The 14,430-nt window shown below is 41.0% G+C and overlaps 1 protein-coding gene across 8 annotated transcripts in view; it reads left to right on the top strand.

Annotated features, from left to right (window-relative positions):
- Window positions 1–13,437, top strand: part of AKAP10 (A-kinase anchoring protein 10) — a 43,138-nt gene extending 29,701 nt beyond the window's left edge. For 4 of the 8 annotated variants that reach the window (XM_081583675.1, XM_081583677.1, XM_081583679.1 and 1 more), the window contains 6 exons: window positions 1,227–1,400; window positions 4,548–4,657; window positions 6,859–6,941; window positions 9,579–9,631; window positions 10,262–10,357; window positions 13,345–13,437. In XM_081583675.1, coding sequence (XP_081439801.1) covers window positions 1,227–1,400; window positions 4,548–4,657; window positions 6,859–6,941; window positions 9,579–9,631; window positions 10,262–10,357; window positions 13,345–13,350 — 522 coding nt within the window. In that variant the 3' untranslated portion in view covers window positions 13,351–13,437. Of the gene's footprint in view, window positions 1–1,226; window positions 1,404–4,547; window positions 4,658–6,858; window positions 6,942–9,578; window positions 9,632–10,261; window positions 10,358–13,344 lie in introns of all 8 variants that reach the window. The other 4 variants (XM_081583674.1, XM_081583676.1, XM_081583678.1 and 1 more) reach the window with 1 other exon arrangement.
- The last annotated feature ends 993 nt before the right edge of the window (window positions 13,438–14,430 follow it).

Genomic DNA, 14,430 nt, shown 5'->3' with positions numbered 1-14,430 from the left:
GAGCAAAGTTAGTTTAGGGATGATCCAAATTTTTCACCAAACCCTCCAACAGGGTTGGAGCGCTAGTTTTCTGTGTCATTATCATTTACAGGGTAAGTGCTAATAGCTGCTTATTATTGATAAAGAGTACCTCAGTTATTCTCTGATGAACTAGAGCAGTTTTTACTGGGAATGGCACAGAGCCCAGGATAAGCCCGTGAGGTGATTTCTCGTGTATGCCTCATGCGTCAGGTGGAAAGGGATTAATTATACTGCTGCATGACCACCCCTCAAACCTGAGTGTCAGGAGTGTGGCATGTTACATACAAAAATCAGATCATTGGGAGCTGCTGAGAAATGGGATAGACTGTCAGCTCTTGTCCAGGGCTAATCATTTTTTCATGATTAAAATAAACATTGTCTAATCTTAGAGGGAAAGTTCAAGATCTGTATCATATAAAGAATATAAACTTCCTGAGTAATAAAAGAAAAACAGAATATCAAAGTACAGTACTTATCAAGTAGGTAAATGGGGAGAAGAATGTTTGCCTCCTTCACTAATACTTCGAGTATTTCTGTGCTGGATGTTGTTGTTACAGGGGTAAACAGAAGAAAAAACATGGTTTCTACTCTCCAGCAGCTCTGTCTAGGAGGAAGGCGTATGTTAAACACTGACATCAATATTTACAGCTGTGCTGAATACTGTAAAGGAAATGTTGAAAATAGGAAATGCCAGTAATAATGATGGGAGCATAGGATCATTAATAATTTTTAAATGCAAACGAAAGCATCTGTGTACATTAGATGTTTATTTAACGGTGATTTGAAAAAACAGAAGCCAGTGTTGGAAAGCCTGTGTCAGAATAGACGCCTTGATAATACTGCTAGTGATCATCCTTAGGATTTATCAAAGCTGAAGTTTTCATGCATTGAACTCAGTAGTCACACTCCTGGTAATTTATCTTAAAGAAATCAGTCCAGAAGTCAAAATCAACATATACATGAAGACTTCAGTATTTATAACAAACCAGAAAAATCTAGTTTCAAATTACATTCGCTCCCTGGTCACTAAGAAGTCCAGATTCAGTAGTTTCATGGCTAGTTTTCCAGGGGGAGCCTATAAATTGTATATATTGTAGTTTTAGTTACTGTGTAAACTGTGTACAAAGGGATAATACTTGGAGTACAACAAGACGTAAGATCAGGCATGGTGACTGGTAGCATTAACAAGGTGTCTTCTCTTTCAGGTCTTTTTGCCTGGCTTTTTGTCCAGCAATCTGTATTATAAATACTTGAACGATCTCATCCACTCGGTTCGCGGAGATGAGTTCCTGGGAGGGAGTGTCTCGCTGACGGCTCCAGGCTCTATGGGTCCCCCTGATGACTCCCACCCTGGGGCTGCCGACAGCTCCACCTCTCAGGTAGTGACCGGTGTGCCCAGCCATTAGGATCCTTTCACTCAGATCCTAGCATCAGACCCCGTTTATACGCTTTAGGTTGTAGAAGAAACAAGGGGAGATAAATAAAATTAGCCTACTTACTAGATATTCTAACCAAAATCTTTCTGATGATTGACAAACCCGAATTAACTTTTTGGCCAACCCAATAGAATGCTGTTTTTGTTTAGACACAAAGATCTAGGTACTAACCATAAAAAGTATATTTATGTTTTTGGTTGAAGTATAATAATATGTTACCGAAAAGTCTACATTTCATAATCATGTACAGCTCGAAGAATTTAGATAAGCAAACCTAACCCATGTGACCAGCATCTAGATCAAGAAAGAGAACACCTTACCAGGTTGTCAGACACTCTTGCCCCCTTCCTGTCACTGTCCTCTTTTCTTTCTTTTTTTTGTACAACCTTATACTTCACATACCGTACAGTTTATCCATTTACACTGTATAATTCAGTGGCTTGTAGTATATTTATAGAGTTGCTTAACTCTCACCACAATCAATTATAGAACATTTTTTCACCTGAGAAAGGAGGCCTGTACCCTTTAACTCTCACCCTCCATGTCCTCGTTCCTCTAGCCCTAGGTGACTGCTAGTTGACTTTCTGTCTCTATAGATTTGCCTGTTCCAGATGTCTCATATAAGTAAAACCTGTGATATGTTGTCTTTGTGACTGGCTTCTTTTTTTCGAGGTTCATCTGTGTTTTTAGCATGTATTAGAACTTTGTTCTCATGGCCAAATGACACTCCATCATATAGACACACCACATTTTGTTCACTCCTCCGCTCGTGGACGTCGGGGTTGTTGTTTTGGCTGTTATGAGTCACGCTGCTGTACAGTTTTGGTGTGGATGTATATTTTCATTTCTCTGGTGTACATACCTAGGAGTAGGATGGCTGGGTCAAATGATGACTGTTTAACTCAGTCTTGATTATTTTGTAATAAGTTTTGAAATCAGGAAATGAGAGTCCTCCAACTTAGTTCTTCTTTCTCAAGATGGTTTTGATGGTTTGAGGTCTCTTGCAATTCCATATGAATTTTAGGATCAGCTTGTCAATGTCTATGAAGAAGCTAGTCAGGATTCTGATAGGGAAGGAGGACTTTAACTCTACAGATCAATTTGGTGAGGATTACCATCTTACATTTTGTGATTTTCAAGTATAGTTCTGTATTTCTTGTCTTAAATTTATTTCTAATGTTTTATCTTTCTTAATGCTTTTATATATGTAATTGTTTTCTCAGTCTCATATTCAGCTTGTTCGTTGTGTTTAGAAATGCAATTTTTTTATTGAGGAAAAACTCATTTAACATGAATTTAACCATTTTAAAGTATATGGTTCTGTGACATCAGTATCTTTGCAGTCTTGTGTTGCCATCACCACGACTTGCTCATCATATCAGATGGAAACCTCGTGTCCAGTAAATGGTCACCCCTCATGCCCACCTGTTTTCTTCTGAGAGTTGTGGGCCTTTGATCCATTTTGAGTTAGTTTTATATGTTATGTGAAATAGGATTCAACTTTATTCTTTTGAATGTGAATATCTAGTTGTCCTAGCACTGTTTATTGAAAAAACTCCTCTTTCACCATTGAATGGTCCTGGCACCCTTGTTGAAAATCATTCAACCTTAGGTACATGGTTAAACAACAAACAACAAAAATATAGGTTTACTTCCGGACTCTGGGCTCAACTCCATCATCTGTGTCTGTACGTAGACTGTGCTGCATTGTAGTGATTACTACGGTTTATAGGTTTTGAAAGCTTCGAAATCAGGAACTGTGTGTGTGTGTGTCCTCTGACTTTGCATTTTTTTCATTTGCAAGATTGATTTGGCTGTTCTAGTTCCTCGTAGTTTCATGTGAATTTTAAGATCAGCTTTAACATTTTGGTCAGAATTACATTGAATCTCATTACATTGAAGGTTCCTTTAGGAAGTGTTGCCATCTTCACAGTATTGAGTCTTACAGTCCATGAACACGGAATACCATTCCATTTATTTATAACATCTTTTATTTCTTTCAGCAGTGTTTCATAGTTTTAAGGGTACACTTTTTACACCTCCTTGAGTCAGGTTATTCCTAAGTAGTTTATTATCTTTGATGCTACTATAAATAGAAATTGTTTCCTTAATTTATTTTTCTGATTCTTCACCAAATGTGTAGAAATGTTACTGCTTTTTGTGTGTTTATCTTGTACCTTCAACTTTACTAAATTCATTTGTTATCTCTAAATAGTTTTCTTGTGGATTCTTCAGGGTTTTCTATATCTAAGATCATGTCATCTGCAAACAGAAATAGTTTCCTTCCTTATCAATTTTGCATGTCTTTTATTCCTTTTCTTGCCTAACTGCTCTGGCTAGAAATTGCAGTACAGTGTTGAATAGAAGTGGCCACAGTGAGCATCTTTGCTGTAGAGTGTTCTCTAAGTGTCTGGTCAGTTACTCTATTTTTATATATATATTTTTAATTTAACCTGTGCTTTAGTCATTGATGTTAAAGGTATTCCTATCTGTTGTTACTTTAAACAGTGCTGCAACAAATAATCTTGTGTATAAGTCATTTTGTATAAATCTGTTTGTGATTGAATTTTAGAAGTGGAGTCACTGGGTCAACCCATGCCTCTATTTCATAGAAGTACCAATTCTGACTTGCTATTCTTTGTGGGCATGAGGAGTGGGAGGTAAAATACTATTCGTTTTAGCAAGTTTCCTCCATCTTCTGTTTTGTCACATGGCCACACTAAGAAACAAAAGCGTTCATGTTGATCCTGTGAAAGTCGGGCTTTACATTTATTAGCCAAGATACATCTGCATGGAAGAAGGGAGTTTTACACAGTTGGGAACATAAGCTCAGTTGTTGGAACTCGATTTTTTAGGGAAAGCACGTGTGGCATACGGATGCATGTATCTTATGTGTCAGTTTTGTGCTTCCCTCCTGCACTTACGTTTGAATCTCAGGATCATTGCTTTTAAGCATCTCATTCGTGACGGGGTTGAGTGGAAAGTGTGTGTGTTTCAGACACTGAAGATTTTGTATAGATTTGTCATTCCAAACCCAGGACTGACTTGACTCCTGAATAACATACACTAATTTCACAATTTCTGTTGTAGTCCAGTGTGAAAAAAGCCAGTGTTAAGATTCTGAAAAATTTTGATGAAGCGATAATTGTGGACGCTGCAAGCCTGGATCCAGAATCTTTGTATCAACGGACATATGCAGGGTAAGCATCTTTTAAAAAAACTTTTTTTAATTTAAAATGTAAAAATTGTTTCCACTGTCTCATCTATACCCTTCCCTTTTACATGTAGTACAGTAGAATGCAGTTGAGGGTGAAGGCTCAGGAGTGACTTCCTGGGTTTAATCTTGGCTCAACTGCTGATGGCAAGCTGCCTAATGCTCTCCAGTTTTTCATCTGTGAAACGAGAATGAGTCCTGCCTCGTTGGGTTGGTGAGGGGGTTAAATAAGATAGTACGTGAAAAGCATTGAAAACCTTGCCTGATATCAGTGAGCACTCAAGTGGATTCCATTGCCATCCTCATTCCACCACTGTGTATGACACTGATGCATGTCATGTTTACATAATGTGTGCTAGGCTGTCTTGTCCATGTTTCATTTGATTCATATGTTAGCTATTTTGAAGTCTCCGTTTCAAACTACAAAGAAGCTGATAGCATTTATCATGGACTATATAACTAGTACCATTGGCTGTCAGTAACTGCAAGGGATTGCAGGACCCCCTCGGATACCAGAATCTGAGGATGCTCGAGTGCCTTGTATGAAATAGCCTGGTATTTTAAACCCGTGTAAATCATCTCTTGATTACTTATAATACCTAACAGAATGTCAGTGCTTTGTAAGTAGTCGTAAATACAATGTAAATGCTATGAAAATAGTTGCCAGTGCACAGCAAATTCAAGTTTTGCTATTTGAAACTTTCTAGATTTTTTTTTCTCTGAATATTTTCAGTCGGTCGTTGATGGAGTCTGTAGGTGTGGAGCCTGCAGATATGGGGAACCAGCTGTATTTGGGGAAATGGAATAGAATGATTCCTTTGTATTTTGGAGTTAACTTGGTTGTTTATTTTATCCTGAAACAGAAAGGCAGTGATACAGCACTTCTCGATCTTTACCACAGGTCAAATCATAAAATCACTTCCTCTCCCCTGAAGATGGCTTGAAAACACAGAAACCTGTGTAAAGGCATGCATGATTACCCCACCTCAGTCCTGGCAGTACCATGGAAGGGGATTTCAGCATGCTTAATTGCTTTTACCAGAAAGTAGAGTGATAGTTGGGAGACCAAGGAGTCCAGAAAATACTTTGAAGTAAATAGAAGGTTATTTTGGCATCTCAGTCTTCAGCTGTGTCAGTGTTGTAGTAATCTTTATTTCTTTCAGGAAATGGTAGACCATAAGGCTAAATGAGTTAATTTCCAAAGATGCTATTTATTCTTAAGGAATGATTGGTTCATTTATTTCAGACCTTAAGAAAGACTGTCAATTGCAAGATGTTTTATTTCTGTAGTTTTTCTTGTGTGTAAAAATATGTTAATTTATAAAATTTAAATTGGTAAAATGAATATATGTATAGTGTGAGTGAAATAATGATTGTTTTCCTCTATCTTTAGAGATAGATTTTAGTGTTTGTTTTAGTTTAATGGTTCTAGCATCTTCCTGAAATTTATCTAAAGGCAAACAAATCTGTAGCAGTTGGTGTATTGGCACCCATATATTAACTGACTTATTAGGAAGGCTGTTTCTAGAATAAGATCCGCTTTACCTAAGATGAAATAATATATAGACATCACAAGATTTTCTTCTTTTAACTAAGCTTAACTAATAAAAATATATCGATCTCTTCCAAAAAAATGAAATTTACAAATAAGGCTACTGTGCCCTTTGATTACAAACCAGTGCCTGTTTTCTTCCCTTCCTTCTGAGGATAATCACTGTTACGTTATGGTGTATGTTTTTGTTGGCTTATGTTTATGTGATTGAAATTACACTCCATTCTATCTTGTGCTTTCTTTCATAGTGAGTTTGGAGATTTTTCTATATTAGTCTACACATATTTAGCTCATCTTAACTGTGTTGTACTATTCCATAAATAATGTTAATTATAGCTCTGTTAATTATAACTGTGGCTAAATATTTCACAGTGTGTTATGTTACTATTTGGCATTGATGGTTATTGGTATTAATGGGTTATTGGTATTAACTGGGTTTTGGTGTTAATGGGTTAGAGAAAGTTTGCTTTCTGTGGGGGACAATGCTTTTTGAAATAAGTCCCACTCTGAGTAAAATGGATAGGTATAAATTGTATTTCTCGTTTTCTAGATCTAGATAAGATGCTTAAATTTTAATTTTTTTTCTTAATTTCAAATGGATTGTTAGACATTGTGTTCTTTTCATACTTATTTAGGAAGATGACGTTTGGAAGAGTTAGTGACTTGGGTCAGTTCATCCGAGAATCTGAGCCTGAACCTGATGTAAAGAAATCAAAAGGTTTGTGGTGTTTTTATACATGGTATCACACCTTTACTCACATTAGTCACTACCTGTAAGTGAAGGGTTGTTGAAGATTTAAACTGTTTATTTTACAAAACAGCTGTCATATCTTTAACCTTGTGTTTATAGTCAGGAGTGAGTCCAAGGGCTTGGTGTAATCAGGTCTCCACACAGTCTCTATCTCTGAATCAGAAGTTACTGAACTTGCTTTCCCATTATAGAAGGCACGTCTGCGTGAAACGATGGCTCAGAATACCATGCTGACAGTAGTTGTTTGCAGTTCAGCTCTGCTTCCTCTCCCTTCTCTCCTTGCCGAGGGCAGCTGCAGAGAGTGTTTGTCATTTGCCAACCTGTAGTTTTATTTTGGATTTTAAAGCTCTGATGATAGAGCACAGAAGGAAGGGCCACATTTTAAGGCGGCTGTATCTCAGAAGCTTCTGAGAATACGGGAACTTTACTTTCAGGTCAAGCAAGGTAATTTTAATAGTCAACTTCACACCATCTAGGAGAAAGTGTAACAAGAAGGAATTGTAAGGGATGTTGTGAGCGGGTGGTCCCTGCAGTGGCGGTGCACTGGCGGGAGATGGAGCTCTGTGTGCCCTGTGAACGCCCTCATGTGTTTCTTAGGAAGCCTGTGGTCCTGTCTTCTGGGCAGCAGGGATTTCTAAGCAGAGTGCAGTGAGATGCTTATTTCTGCCATAGTCTGGGAATGAAGTGCAGCTGGGGAGAGTCTGGTATCAGAGAGGCTACTCGGGGAGTAGGATTCACTAGTAATGTAGGTAGAAGAAAAGGAGGATTTCAGGGTAGGTAGTGGTAGCAGAAATTAGGTCAGATTTATAACACTTACAGAGGAAATTCAGGAGACTACATCCACTGTGGAATTTGGTTACCGATTCACGGGGAGAGTAAATGAGGAAGGCAGATGAGGTTTTAACATGGGTTCTCTAGATAAAACGTTGTGATGTTGATTTTCAGTAGAGAATTAAATTAATGTCTGAGATGAAGGCTGCAAAAAAAGTATATGAGAGAAGAGCTCGACTTGGAGCAGGTTAAGTTTGAAATGTCTTAGGACAGTTTTTCAGTTAAGTATTTGTATGACACCCAAGAACAAATTTTTGAGTTATTTGCATTTTGAAGGAAGTTGAAGCCAAGGAGGGGATGAGATGCCCCAGAGAAAGTGCTGAGGGAACAACGGGATCCTGAAGAAGCTCCTCTGGAGCAGGGAGGCACTGCTAGAAGAAGAGGGGGAAGCTTTAGCAAGTAGAGGCTGTCAATAGCCTGGAGAAAGAGCTGAGCACCAAGAAATTCAGTGGGTTCAACAGCCGTTTGAGACTTTAGGCAGCACATGTAATGTTGTGGTCATGTAGTGTTGACTCTGCCTGGCCATAAAGTTTAACAAGACCAGTATTTTGACTTCTGGGTAATAATACAAATTATTAAGGGGAAAGGGTCCAGGTTTTATATTTTTCATGAATGCTACAGTTTACTATAGAGTACCCCAGTCATTGAACTAATCAGGATCTTGCCTGAGAAACAGTCTACCAGCCACTTGGTTTAAGGCAGAGTTAGAATGTGAGCCTGTTTGTATTCATGAAAGGATAAGCTGTGTGTTTAACTCATGGAAATGGAGGCTAGCCTCCTTCCTCGGTGGTGCCTCAGTGTTTTAAGTACAGATGTGTGAAGAGGCTGTGTGTCTCCTGGGAAGTTGTTACAGTCTGGACAGAGCATGGCTGTTTAAAACGCTGATCTTACCAGCGAATTCGCAGACCAGAGATCCAACATGTAGCAGCGGCTTCTGCACTGGGAACCCTTTTGTAGAGGAGCTGGTCTGAAAGATTTATGTCCATCCACCTGTCAGTGGATTGTACCTCCTGATGTATTGCGAGATTCTGCCCTCAAGGCCAGATCCTGGTCCTGGTTTTATTTGATCTTTGAATGTTTACTGCAAATTTTAACACTGGTTGATAGTTTCTTTCATCAAGTGAGGAGAACAGAAGAAAAACCTCAAGCTCTAAAACAGCTTTTCAAAGTTTTTTCAAGCCATAATATTTGCAAGTTAAATATTCTCTTATGGAAACAATATAATCAGTTTTTGTTAATGCTTATATGCCTTAATTTGGGAGTGAGGTTGTATAAAAAATCTCTCTCTCTCTCTCTCTTTTTTAAAAAAGTATCTTTTGGGGCTTCCCTGGTAGCTCAGTGGTAAAGAATATGTCTGTCAATGTAGGAGACGTGGGTTTGATCCCTAGTTCAGGAAGACCCCATATGCTGCAGAGCAACTGAGCCTGTGTGTCATAACTACTGAGCCTGTGCTCTAGAGCCCGGGAGCCACAACTATTGAGCCCATGTGCCATAACTACTAAAGCATGCATACCCTAGAGCCCGTGCTCTGCAACAAGAGAAGCCACCACAGTGAGAAGCCCAAGCACTGCAACTAGCGAGTAGCCCCCACTCGCTGCAACTAGAGAAAAGCCCATGCAGCAACGAAGGCCCAGCACAGCCAAAAATAGATAAATGATTTTTTTTTTAATTTTAAAAATTTATCTTTTAAAAACTTGGAAACGGCTTTTAATAATCTTTTTTAATGTAAAATTACGCATGAGGTCTACATTCAACTTTGGCTTTGTTTACTAGGATCCATGTTCTCTCAAGCTATGAAGAAATGGGTGCAAGGAAATACTGATGAGGTAAATTCTACTTCTAGTGTAAAAAGATTTCTGTCTTATCGGGGGCACTTATTCTAAGTAAGGTTTCAGGCTTTCTCTCTCCTTAGTTCCTTGCTTAAGCAGCACGGCATCTTATTGCCTCCTTGTCTCAGAGGTGACAGGAAGGGGTGGCCCTTCCAATATCTCACAGTTGCCTGGAGGCAATGGTCCTCAGTCCAGAGACTCTGACCACAGAAAACAGTCAAGCAGTCAGGTTCCCATCAGTCAGCAGGCATCAGTGATCAGTGCCACAACAAAACTCAAACAATTACCTTCCTCACTGTCAGATATACTTTCAGAAATAAAGGTTTGCTTTTTTGGCTAATTAGGTACATTGAAAGACGAGAGTGGAAGAAGAAAAATGTTTGCTTTTGATCATCTCACATGAAACTAGTCATGCTGTTGGCTAGCCTGTAGCTGACTCTGGGGGCCAGTGAATCATATGTTAACATACCACAACCAGAGGGTGGCCTGGGTCCTTTGATAATAGGAATGTGCTGCTTTCTAAATACATAGAAATGATATGTATATGCAGTTGTGTTTAGAGCACTAATAATGATTGTTGATTCTTTTAGCAAATAACCGTTATCAACAGTTTAATTACTTTTTTAGGCCCAGGAGGAGCTAGCTTGGAAGATTGCTAAAATGATAGTCAGTGATGTGATGCAGCAGGCCCAGTGTGATCAGCCGTTAGAGAAGTCCACAAAGGTAAGGACCTAGCCTGCGTGAAACAGAAGAGAATTAGATCCTAGATACAAATGTGCAGGACGTAAGGGAACTTCTGTTCCTGCCTTTAGGAATTGCCCTCTCATGATAGGCAAACTGAATGAAACAACTATTTCCAGATACCAGGCAATGGGCAGTAGATGGTTATAACCCCTGGAAGAAGGGTAACACTTGAGGTGATCCCTAGTTCACTTCCCCAAAGCAGTTTTAAACATGCAGGGAGGAGGAAGCCTAGCAAGTTCATGGTCTTACTGAGTTGAAGAGTCAGAAATCGAAGTTCGGAGAGCCCAAGGTGACTGGAACTCATAAGATAGGGTATCAGAAAAGAAAGACCTGCACAGAAAAGAGGCCCCAGAGATATTTAGAGAGGTCCTTACAAGACCTTGGCCAAATACTGGTCTCTACACAGTCTAGGAATCAGTAGGCTGGACAGTTCCTGGAACCTGGGGCTAGGAATAGCCAATGAAGAAATCCACAGGGAAATTAGAAAATGCTTTGGGCTGAAAATACAGTATAGTGGAGTCTGCCCTCTCTATTCATGGGCTCCACATCTGAAGGTTCACATCCATGGTTCAGCCAACCATGAATCAAAAATACATCTCTAAAACAAAAATGTCCAGAAAGCTCCAAAAAGCAGAACTTGGTTTGCTGTGCCTGCAACTATTTACGTGGCATTTACATTGTATTATGTAATTATAAGTAAGCAAGAGGTGATTTCAGGTAGTCAGGATGAGGTGTGTGGGTTATATGGAAATGCTACGCCCCACACTGTGTCGGGGACTCAAGCATTCTCTACTTGTTGGTATCTGCAGGGGCCCTGGAAACAGTGCCTCACCATTCCTGGGGGATGGCCATGCTTGTGGGGTACTGCTGAAGCCATTCTTATAGGCAGATTTGTAGCATTAAATGTTGATATTAGATGAGGAAAAGCCAGTCTTCTGTCTTAAACTAGAAAATGAGTAAATGAAACCCAGAGAAAGCAGAAAGAAGGAAATAAAAGTGAGTATCAGTGACTTTGGGGGGAGGGCGTCTGCTCAGTCATGTACATGCATCCATTTCCTTCTACTTTACTGCTGTTGCCTCTTCTGTCACTTTTCCCATTCATGTGAATTTGGTTTTATTCTTTGGGTTCTCTTAAGCACTGTTTTAGGAAGGTGTGAATTGAATGGGTGTGATCTCTCTGCCCATCTTTACTTGGAGGTCACCAACAGTAATCCTTAGGAGATTGTGACTTGCCTCAACCAAATACTCTGTCTTTCTGTAGCTTCACCAGCTGTCCCTGCAAGAGCCACACAGATAACCCAGCAAGTTGGAGAGAGCTGCTTAGCCCCCTGATATTTTCTTCAAGAAAAGACTCCCAGTGTTCTTCTAGCTTTGCATTCTGTAACCTGAGTTGACTCAGGAGAACTTCACATGACAGAACTTCTGCTCAGACTCCTGATGATGGCATTAAACTGCTCCGCGTCGTCCACGCTAACAGGAGTTAGGAACCCGAGCTACCTCTGTTCACATGTCGTCCCCTGTGATCCTCCATAGTTTGGAGGCAGGAATTGAGATATGGGTCCAGCATCACCCGTTCCTTGCCAGCTTCTTACTCCTAAGAACTGTCGTTATCAGAGCTTGGTGTAATTTTGAACTTTTCACTGAGCTGATTCAGACCAAAGCTCTGGTCACTTTTGCAGACTCTGTCCTCTTTTCTGTGTAAGGGTGATAATTTGTACCTATATTTATCCTCACTGGCTTAGTCAAACCCAAAATAGCAAAGAGCAAGATAAGGTGTAGAAAGAAGTGCAAGATGGTTGTTTCTGTGATCCTCTGTTACCATGTTGATGATCAAATGTTCCACAGTATGAAATCGTTCTTTAGAAACCATTTTGGAAAGCAGATTTTCAGCTTAAGGCTTTTCATTGTTGTGTGTTCAGATTTTATTACCATGTGTGCTTTTCATGTCTAGGATATGCAGGTATTCTTTGCTTTTAACCTTACTTGGCCTTCTCTTTGGTTAGCTGAGATGACAGTGCTGCAGGGTATTGGTGTGGTCAAAGCACTGGGCCAGCAGAACGAGCACCGTCCATTCTCGGTCAGTATGTGTAACCTTATTCGAGTTGCTTCTTTCCGGTGCCTTCATTTCCTTATCAGCAGATCAGAGAAGTTGGACAAGAAGATCTCCTAAGATCCCCTGTAATTCTCAGTCCATGACTATGTGAATGTGAAAGTCCTGCCCCCACAGATGAGGTCACAGCTTCTCCTTAACTCGTGTGGATATCTCTCTGCTTTGAATCAGCTGCCCTGCATTTGTCTGTAGAAGGCACTTGGGCATTTAAACTCACAGCATTACTGACTTATTTCATGTGTGTATGTCCCATCTCACAGATAGTAAGGACCGTGTCTTCTGTGATGTTTGTTTCCTTGTCAGTGCAGTGAGAAGGTGGACTCAGCTTCAGAAGCTCAGTCTCAGGCAGCCAGAAGATCACAAGTCTCTGTTTTCTTGCTAGAAGCTCTGGAGAATTCCATGTTACGGCTCTGTCTCCACTTCGTGAATCCGTAGCAGATGGTCATTTGGTTGTCTGGGATTATTCCCTGTCACAAAACAATGCTTTAATGAATAGAGTGTATGAAAGTCTTTGTCCCCTCTTATGCATGTGCTGTGGAGTTAGTTCCTAGAAACAGAATTATTTGTCAAAAAGTAGATATTTCATTCTAATATCTGTCACCTAGATGGAAAGATAAAAAAGCAAGTCTGGTTGTCAGTTCTCGTCATGTCACCTTCAGGTGGGCCACTTGGCATCTTTAGCCTTCCATTGGCTCTGCTGTAAATGGAGGTGATTGTAGTAGGGTCCTGAGGTGGTACACAGTACCTGGTATGTGGGAGGCACTCACTCGGTGCTGCGTCCCCTTCTTCCTTGTGATGGTAGTGTCCCTGGTTGTAGAAATGTACCTTACCTTTGTCTTTTCCTTCCTTTTTTCAGATATGACTCAGACCTGAGATCAAGGAAATCTGCTTTTGGAAAATAAGAAAACTTTTTTCCTTTGGTTGGATTCCTCACCACAGCCAATGAAAACAGCACTGTATTTCTTCTCACTGTCGTTCCCAGGAAAGGACAGACAATCCTGGACTTCCACCATGGAGAGTGGCTCATAGACTCCCTGCCACCCAGATGATCGCACAGTGACAGTCAGAGAGACCAAGGGGCACTGTTTACACTACTAGAGATTAATCGTTTTCCAATGGCAATAACCCATCCACAGAAGAATTTAGCCCATGGGGATCTGCAGGGCCAGGTGCCATGGGAAGCGGGTGGGCGTGGAGCTGGTGTTTGATGCGCCGCTGTGGTGGTCTCCCACTCCAGCAGCATCATGAGATGGGTGCCCGGGGTGCTTTACTCCATCTCCTACACAAACAGGTGAGTCAGCCTGGCCCTAGCCAGGCAGCGCAGTGCCAGCAGATGGCTTTCCTTCCCGGGAATAGGGCCTGCACAGAGGCATTCATCTGGAAGGAAGCTGAGAGGTCATGGGTCAAGTCATGGTGACATTGTCTTTCCCTTTGGTGGCAGTTTGCCATTTTCACGTTTAATTGCTCCCGGGATGCAGTACACGTAAACCAGCTCCCCCGCCGGAGGGGCCACCCTCTGCACTGTGAGCATCAGGCCCTGCTCCTCCAACTTCTATGCTCCAGAGACGTCCCTCCCCTCACAGCATACAAGGAAAGGAATTTGCAACAGCCGTCACTCCAGTTTTCCCCTGTGGTTCCTTGAACAAATGTTTGTTCCCAGTTGTACACTTTTTTAAAGCAGGTGGCGGGCAGGAGTGTGGGCAGGCAAGGGTGGAGGAGAAAGGCCCTCATCTCTGACCGCCGCCGCCCATCTTCACTGCGCGGGCAATGTGCAGCTCATGGCCTTTCTCCTTCATCCATGGTCATGAGAGGCCCCTCGCTGCACTTCCACTCCATTGGCCTCAGGGTCTGGGCCACACTGCCCTCGGCAGAACCACCCCGGCAGTAAGCACACTCCATGGTGGGTGCTGCCAGCATGGCCTCACCGCCCGGACTGTTGGGG

Source organism: Giraffa tippelskirchi, chromosome 3 (assembly GCF_054371585.1).
Source record: "Giraffa tippelskirchi isolate mGirTip1 chromosome 3, T2T-mGirTip1v1.2.pri, whole genome shotgun sequence".
Classification (NCBI taxonomy): Eukaryota; Metazoa; Chordata; class Mammalia; order Artiodactyla; family Giraffidae; genus Giraffa; species Giraffa tippelskirchi.
The sequence above is the reverse complement of the archived record's forward strand: the minus strand, read 5'-3'. Positions and strand labels throughout refer to the sequence as shown.